Here is a 9,383-nt window from a genome sequence, read left to right on the forward strand (position 1 = left end):
GGGAAATGCAGAACACAAACTTCTCCCAGAAGTTTGTTGCAATGTTCAGAGTTCCGGGGAAGTCCGGAAGAAGAGAAAGAAAAAATTTCCAGCTGAAACGTTTGGATCCTCATTATTTTCAATGGGGTTTGATTTTCGGTTAAGGTTCAGGTAATATTCTGGTACACAAACCGAGCTTTTGAAACAGTTTGGGTAGAGTACCAGTACAAGAACATCCAGGGGTCTGCTCATCCCTAGTCTAGTTAAGATGCTTTAAAATAAAAATACAGTAAACTTACTATCGAAATGTATAGCCTATTGCCCATATTAGCCAAAGTGCAGTCATTAATTGATAATAGATGAAATTGCTAACAAATCAACCTCATCTTATATGATCTTAGAACAATGCTTTGTCTGGACTACTGTTAAAAGATGATTATATAATTAGAATTGAGCAAAAATATTTGTAATATTTGCAAGTCCCTGGACCATGCTGGTAGTCTGTTGCCACCTTATCAATTATCGCTAAACCAAATCTCTCCAAACCTTCCCCAACCTGCTGGCATCTCCAGTTCCTTTTCTGGTTAGTGAGCCCATCAAGACATTATTGCTGTGGAGCACCTACTATTCAGAATAGGTAGGCAGGAGGAGGTTTGCATGGCATTAGACTGTTAGCCATGGACTAGCTAGCAGCATGGCTTGTTGACCCAGATCCTGCAAATTTCTTTGCTCAATTCCAAATATGTTACTGTGTGAGCAAGGTAAATATATAACATTCAACACTAACCTCCTCATACTTTACGATGAATACTATCCATCATGGAAAAGATCAGAGTGTATTGTGTGAGGTTCACACAGGGCAGAGTTGTACAATCACCACCTGGCTCTTACAGATGTTTAACCACTTAAAAAGGCCTTTTAAGACACTGACAGTGTCAGTTAAATCATGCCTTCCCGGTTACATGTCCGTACATGCACCTATTGCCTACCCCATGACATCATCACGTGCCATCTATGGGTTACCATTGCAGCCAGTCACAAACGCAAGGCTTTGATCGATGCTATCATGGTATTTCTGTGTAGCCCAGGCACATGCTGGCCTTCACATGAGACTATATACTACACAACAGAAGTATTGCAATTTATAATACTAGTGATCAAACAATCACAGCCTCAAGTCCACTATTGGAACTAAAAAATAAAGTGTAAAATAAATACAAAATTTTGTAATTATTTTTTTACCATTTTTGCAGTACATTTTATGGTAGAATGGTTTTGTTCAACGCTACAAATCATTCTACAAAGAACAAGCCCTCATTTGACTATACTAAAGGAAAAATAAGAAAGTTATGGCTTTTGGAAGAGGAAACAATAAATCCATAAAAATGATAATTGGCTCGGACCTTAAAGGGGGTTAAAAGACTTAAACTGAATAAGAAAATCCATGGCTGCTTTCTGATTAAAAATGAACAATTCCACAAGTTGAGAATGATTTACTTGAACATGAAATCTATAAAATGTGTTATCTGAGTGGTGAAGGCTAACGTACATGTAGCCATTCCTAAAATTACAAAGATGTCAGGATGTAGAAAGATATCCCAACATACAAGTAATTTGATACCTAATAATACAAAATTCACTTACTATGTTCTGTTAAGTTAACTTTCTGTACCATGATATTTTTCTTGTGTGCTAGTTTAAGAATGGCTACATCTGTAGACTATAAGCTTTCTGTCTGTGGTCACCGGTAGTGACAGTTGACACTTTTTCTTCACAAATTCCTAGATGGCTCATGATAGTCTAGTCCAATATTAGATTATTTTGTAGTATTTTAAGTAAAATGATTTCCAAGTAGGTTCATGACAGAGTTGCTCTACAATTGAGACCCATCTAGCTTCAATAGTGGCTTACTATTTTCACTAGATTCCTCGTGCCTTTCACTAGATAACAAACCCTTGGGCTCTCGAATGTTAATACAATGAAAAAGACAGTAAAGATTTTAGACTTCCTTATTAAAAACTAAAGAAATTCTAATATATTTAAAAAAATAATGAACTATACAACAATATGTGTATTAAATTTCATGTATACTTTAGAAGTGTCCAACCTTCCTGAGTACATATGGCTCTGCTCTATGGTGTTCTACTAAGAATAGCCATGCTTAATATATTTTAATTAATGAATGATCCATTATGACTGATTGGTTCACTTTGCACCTTCATTAAATCAGTATGACTAAGGCCCCCGTCACACATAGCGACGCACCAGCGATCCCGACAACGATATGACCTTGTCAGGATTGCTGGTGTGTCACTACATGATCGCTGGTGAGCTGCCAAACAGGCAGATCTCAGCAGCGATCAGGACCAGCGACGACGTGGGTAACAAGCGCGCACGTCGCTTAGTTACCCGCTGTGTACCTTAGATACCAGCGTGCTGGTGCAGGGAGCTGGTAACCAAGGTAAACAGCGGGTTTCTAAGTGTCGGAAAATAACTCTGCCTCCAGAGATTATATTACCTGAAGGAGGAGTTAACAGTGTGATATGCAATGGTTACCAGTGTGATGTGTAATGGTTACCAGTATTACCAGTGTGATGTGTAATAGTTACCAGTGTTACGTGTGATGTGTAATGGTTACCACTGTTACCAGTGTGATGGTTACCAGTGTTACCGATGTGATGTGTAATGGCCGCCCTCTGATTTCCTGACCTCACTCTAGAGCTGTGTGTGATTATACCTGACACATCTGTAGGTTCCTCTCAGCTTCAGCTTCCATCTTATAGGCAGACAGGGCTGCAATATTGTTGCAATACAGCAGAGCTCAGAAAGAAGCAAAAATGTGTTTTCAAGAGCAAAAATTTAATTTCTCCTATTCTAGCTACTTGTCTCTCACTGTTAACTCCCCATTCTATTTAAAATAATATCTGGAAACAGAGTTATCTTCCATGCACCATCATTCCCTGAGCCTGGAAGAGGTCATTTACATAAAGTAATAAAAGATAACTTCTCAACAACAAAACATCTGACATGAGACACATATATGACTTCTTTTCAGCTTGACTTCAAAGAAGTAGTGGAGTCATAGACTTTATCAAGTGATTCCTGTTGTGACTTCACAGTACCACAAATTGTTGACTTTTCTCTTTCTCTATTTCAAACGTTATAGGATGTTTTTTGTGAGTATCACTGTACCCATTCAAAACACTTTTCTAATGTATCATATATTTATCTAGTAATTGATAACTTCATTTACTTTTATTGCTCCAATTGCAAGAGGCACAAATAGAACCCAAGTTTCACTTGGAATTACTGTATAATCTGTAAATTAGAAGAACTTGCAAGTTGGAATTTTAAGAGACATATAGAGTTCAAAAAAATTTGGGCCCCTTGTTCTCTTTTTAGAAACCAAATCTAAGGTTATTCAGTACACAGGGTCAAAGATTTTAAAAAACTTCCTTTGTCTTGAAGAAGATGTAAAATGCTTACATGGCATGATTCATCAGATTCAATAGCAGAGGTAAAGGCAATCTAGAAAAAAAACAATACCTCAAAAGTTTACTTTTCAAGATACACTACAGTCAAGACATAACTACATTATTGATAGACAGTCCTCTAATCCCCACAACTACCCTTCTTTTCCCCTCCTTACTCTTCCTCCCTTTCTTCCCCTTATTACTTATTAAATTCAGCATTACATAATTTCATTTTTCTGGTTTAATAGAAGACAGAAGTTTGGTTTTATTGCATTTGTTCTCAACGAAAACGCATTGAACCAACAAAGAAGATCTACCACTCACTTAGAAACTTTCACATTTTCAGTTCTGCTTTCACTCTTGAGATTTCTTAGAAAGTCTTAATTTACTCTAGAGCTTAGTGATCAATTATCTTGATGTTTCATGGAGTCTCTAATAATGAAGACTTTACTCAATGTGTTCTTTCATAATTTTGCTCTTCCTGTTCAAAAATTCAGAAAACCTCATTAAAGAAAATTTAAAAAAGGAATTCATCATATCATCCCTCCTAGTTAGTCTCCACAAGTCTCCAGTATCTAACAAATTGCAAATGGATGGCAGCATTCTCTAGAATCAAGCTTCTTCATGCAGTACTCTCTACAATACAATAATAAAAGGCTTGTTTTATCTTATCACTTTATTGCTACATGGTATGGAATTTTGAAAAAAATAAGCCTCATTTTGGAATATGCTGATGCTATTTTTCAACTTATTGCTTTCTTTTCATTAAATTTCTAATACCAAACCATTGGCTCCTCACACAAGATAACTTATGACACACGCTATACAGCTGAAGCTATATGGTACCAATAGTAAAATCCTTCTTCAGAAAATAATAACCTCTTACCAGGTCAGCGATCTAGTGAATTTACTTGCTCATGGGAACTAATCTAGAGTATCATATAAAACCTTAGTCAAAGGTAAAGTTGAAGTTCTTCAGTTTTTTTATATTTGTCCACACCACAGACAGCATGGCAAAACATCTTGCTTAGGCAATAATGACAGAATTAATAGAGCTAGGTGTTTCATCTGAAATATTGCTACATTTTTAATACATTTAGTCAACAACATCAAAGTAGTTGTCAATCCATCATTGTGAACTGAGGCTAAAAGTATTTGCAGTATATTATGTAAAATCCACAAAGATTTTAACATAGCTAAAGTTTACAAGGAGAAGATAATGAAATATGTCTGCGCACTACGTCATCATCAAACTGAATAATTCTTACATATCTAGCTACGTTTAGCAAAAAATAAATAAAATACCTGCATGTACATTTTATTATACCTTCTAGAAAATTGATCCCGACAATGAAGATGTATAATGTACAAAACAGAAGAGAGATGAAAACTACTCTAGATTAAGGCTAGAGTTAAAAACATACCCGTGTTTCCACTAATGAAGAGTTATGTAAAGTTTCACTTCCCATCCCTGAGTCATCAGCATCTATTAGACTGTCCACTGGTACATGATTTTGAGGCTTAAGGAAAGCAAATTCCCGCTCACTTGGATCCAAAGTTACACAAACATCGTAGGAATATGGGAGAGGTAATGTCCCATTGTTGAATTGTGACATAAGTCTGGAATCCACATGTGGATATAGACTGATACTCGAGGGTCCAAATAAAGCTGAAGATTTGGACTCTTTGTATTTCGAAACAACTGCAATAATCACAGTCAACATGAAGAAAAAGGAAATCAGTGACAAGGCGATCACCAAGTAGAATTGTAGGTTGGACTGAGATTCTTCTTTGTTAGACTGACTGCTCAGCTCAGGAAGGACCTGATGAAAATGATCGGCAATCACCATGGTAAGAGTGACTGAAGCTGAGCGGGAGGGAATCCCATTGTCTTTTACTAGAACCACAATTCCATGTTTCATAATGTCCTTTTCGTGAAATACGCGTGATGTCCTGATCTCTCCTGTGTGTTGGTCAATGGTGAAGAGCGATGGTTCTGTAGATTGTATAAAGTAAGACAACCAGGCATTATGTCCAGAGTCAGCGTCCACTGCCACCACCTTAGAAACTAAAGAACCTTGCTCAGAGGTCCAAGGAACCATCTCAAATGTTGAGCTGTCAACCTCTGGTGATGGGTAGAGAATGACTGGAGAATTATCATTCTGGTCTACTATACATATTCTTAGTGTTGTACTGCTGTTCAGAGATGGAGATCCATTGTCTTTGGCAATGATTTGGATATTAAATTCTCTATTCTTCTCATAATCAAACGGCTTTTGTGCATAGATGACCCCAGTTACTGGATTCATGGAAATATAAGAAGACAGAAGATCTTCATTATTTTTGTACACTATAGAATATGTTATCTTTGCATTATCTTCACTGTCCAAATCTCTTGCATGGCTGCTAAATATTGAAGATCCTGGTGAATTATTTTCAGAGACAAATGCAGTATAAGCAATCTTCTCAAACACTGGAGCATTGTCATTGACATCTGATACCACAAGCCTAATAACTTCTCTAGAAGTCATTTCTGGAGACCCTTTATCTGAGGCTTGCACTGTGATATTGTAGGATGATATTTTTTCTCTATCTAGACTACTTTTTGTAACAATTTTGTAAAAATTACTTGCTGATGATAATAACGCAAATGGCAAATTCCCAGATATTATACATTGAACCTCTCCATTTTCTTCTGAATCAGGATCATGGACTTGAATTAGCGCCACCATAGTACCAGGGGGAGAATCCTCAGGGATAAGATCTGTTGATGAGGTTATAGATATCTCAGGAGCATTGTCATTTTCATCTGTTATTTCTATTAACACCTTAGCATGCGCAGCGAGGCCTCCTCCATCCATGGCTTCTAAAGAAATGTCATAAAATTTAATAACTTCATAATCTAATTGTCCCTTTATTTTTATTTCACCTTTATTGGGATTTATAGTAAAAGTTTCAGAAATGACATCTTCTGTAGTTTTAATTGAATAAGTGATCTGTGCATTGACTCCTTCATCTTCATCACTTGCACTGACCTGCAGAATTGTAGAATTCACCGGTATATTTTCTCTGACACTTACTTTATATACATCCTGTGTAAATACTGGAGAATTATCATTGAAGTCAGTGATAATGATATTAATTAGGGCAGTGCCTGTCTGTACAGGATTTCCACCATCAGAAGCTGTGAGAATGAGCTCATGCTTGTTCTGTGTCTCTCGGTCTAGAGGTTTCTCTAGTATCAGCTCTGGAAATACACTGCCATCAGTGCTGACCTTCTCTCCAAGAGCAAAATACTGGTTCTCACGGAGTCTGTAGCTTATCAGGGAATTATCACCGACATCCAGATCTTCTGCTTTTTGTAAAATAAATCTTCTTCCTGGGGAGGTTAATTCAGTCATTTCTAATGTCATTCTGTCATGTTGAAATTTAGGAGGATTGTCATTTATATCCTGAATATCAATCTTAACACTGAAAATATATAGTGGATTTTCCACCACAGCATCAAATGTAAGGACACAATCAGCTGCAGCTCTGCACAATGTCTCCCTGTCTATCCTCTCAGCAATGTACAGGTTTCCATTATCCAGGTTTATATTAAAATATTTCTCAGAGATTTTAGACACAATTCTTAATTTCCTTCTGGAGAGATCCTTAACATTTAATTCAAGATCCTTTGCTAGATTTCCCACAATAGAACCTTTTCTTAATTCTTCATTAATGGAATAATGAATCTGACCAGAGACTGAATGACACAGCCAGGAAAATAAGAAGGGAAATATTACTTGCCATCTGAGTCCTTGCACTGATTGTCCTTCCTGCAGTTGTAATCCAGCCATCCTTCTTCTCACCACAAATATAATGGTAAAAATCCTTCTTCTATTTATAATCCAGCAGAAAATAATCCGTCTTCTTTATGAGTCCTGTACCCGGCACATCCCAGTGTGAAATGCTGTGTATTTCTTCTTGCAGTTGAACACTGTCTGCATCATGGAGGTGATTCTGGATTTACAGAATATTTTCTTTATTGGTGAACAGCGGCGCTCTGAGGCCAATATGGGGAACTGCAGCAGAATACTTTTCATATTATAGATATTCTTTATAATCATAGTAGAACATTTTTAAAATAATAAATATATCTCCTATACATCAATAGTATCAATTCTGTGTTAAAGAAAATTAAAAAATTAAATTAAATTCAATGTTAATAAATGACTTAGAGATCCTCTGGTTCATAGAAATATCACTACTTGTATTCTTCCTGAGTTACATAACTGATTTATTCTAGTAATATGAACTAATTACCTTATTAATACTTTAGTTAATCAAACCTTTTCCCTTTGTACTTATGACTTACATCTCTTTGCTATAATCCCCAAAAATTATGTTATATTGACACCATAATATTGGTTTAAGAAATGTTCTGCATAACAAAAACATTTTGTGCTGTATGTCATGCTATTTTTTTAAAAAAATGCAAAGTTTATGGAAATTTTGAAATCCATTCATTACATTTTTATTATCCTAGTGCTTCAGTATATTTTCACCATCAAAATATGTAACCTTATTGGCAAAAAATACCCACAAAGTATGGTCAGTCCAAAATCATGGTGAGGAAAAAAGACTAGACTTTTAATTGTTTACCTTGTGTAACAACAAAGATTTGTCAATTTACCTGTCATTAGTTTTTGTTGTATTTTAGTTTATACATTTCATTTTTAAAAACAAAGGAGGTGACGGCACACGATGGTTTTAATAATGGCTTGACATGCCTCAATAAAGGTTTTGGATTTTATTTTTTGGTGTGCCTTCACCTCCTTTATTTTTCTGTTGCAGTGCTTACCAGCCCGCACGTGTACCCATCTGATTGTCTCAACTGATGTGGATTGCAGATTTGGACTCCGTAGAAGCCACCACACCTATTTCTCCTGCACATTTCACTTTTACTTTTAATGAAGTTTTTGAAATGTACATCTCAGAACGGTATAGCCACATGTTTTTAATATATTTGATGTACTAAGTCATGCACACATGTAAACACAGACTCTTCACTTTCTTCTATCTACTCTTCAAGTTTATTTTTTGTTCTTTAGGATACTTGCATTGATATAGACACCAGCAAAATCTCCGAGCATCAAGACAAGGCCCCATTTATGAAGACTGGTGATTTTCTTGCCAGTCTTAATGAAGAGTGGTGGAGTCAGACACATGGGATTCACGAAGCGGTACATGCCTCTTCATGAATATGAAGCATCTGAAAAGTCAGAGATTTGGGTGAAATTTATGACATAAGCAACCTCCTTCATGATTAACCCCTTTACCACCTCGGGTTTTTCTATTTTTTGCTTCCCTTCTTCCCAGACCCATATCTTTTTTATTTCTTTGTCAATATGACCATGTGAGGGCTTGCTTTTTGCAGGAAAAGTTTTACTTTTTAACAACACTATTGATTTTACCATATAGTGTACTGGAAAACAAGAAAACAATTCCAAGTGTGATAAAATTGCAAAAAAAGTGCAATTCCACAATTGCTTTTTTTTACCATGTTCACTGTATGCTAAATCTGACCTGCCATTATGATTCTCCAGGCCATTATGAGTTTGTAGATAGCAAACATGTATAGCATCTTTTGTATTTAAGTTGTAAAAAAATCCAAAGCTTGAAATAAAGGCACCATTTTGACCTGTAGCATCTCCATTTTTCAGGATCTGGAGCCGGATGAGGGCTTATTTTTGTGCTCCGAGCTGATCTTTTATTGATGCCATTTTGGGACAGATGCGATGTTTTGATTGCCCATTATTGCATTTTATTGCGGGTGCCCTGGTCAGCTTGCTGAAACCGCATGGACCAGGCATCAGCCCATTGAATGCCCACTCTCCTTTCCCAATGGATGTAATGCTACTCAGACAACACAGAGTGAGGGTAAAACAG

At 36.3% G+C, this 9,383-nt stretch overlaps 1 protein-coding gene across 1 annotated transcript in view; it reads right to left on the minus strand.

Annotated features, from left to right (window-relative positions):
• LOC141083191 (protocadherin gamma-B1-like) overlaps nucleotides 1–7,451 on the minus strand; it is a 137,735-nt gene extending 130,284 nt beyond the window's left edge. Inside the window, exons 1-4 of the mRNA XM_073567356.1 lie at nucleotides 4,877–7,451; nucleotides 3,408–3,507; nucleotides 1,624–1,671; nucleotides 1,477–1,540 (exon numbers count right to left, since the gene is read on the minus strand). Of these exons, the coding sequence (XP_073423457.1) occupies nucleotides 1,477–1,540; nucleotides 1,624–1,671; nucleotides 3,408–3,507; nucleotides 4,877–7,291 (2,627 nt within the window). The 5' untranslated portion in view covers nucleotides 7,292–7,451. The remainder of the gene's footprint in view (nucleotides 1–1,476; nucleotides 1,541–1,623; nucleotides 1,672–3,407; nucleotides 3,508–4,876) is intronic.
• Nucleotides 7,452–9,383: the final 1,932 nt, after the last annotated feature.

This window comes from Dendrobates tinctorius, unplaced genomic scaffold, assembly GCF_039654945.1.
Source record: "Dendrobates tinctorius isolate UK_male_01 unplaced genomic scaffold, ASM3965494v1 ptg000020l, whole genome shotgun sequence".
Classification (NCBI taxonomy): domain Eukaryota; kingdom Metazoa; phylum Chordata; class Amphibia; order Anura; family Dendrobatidae; genus Dendrobates; species Dendrobates tinctorius.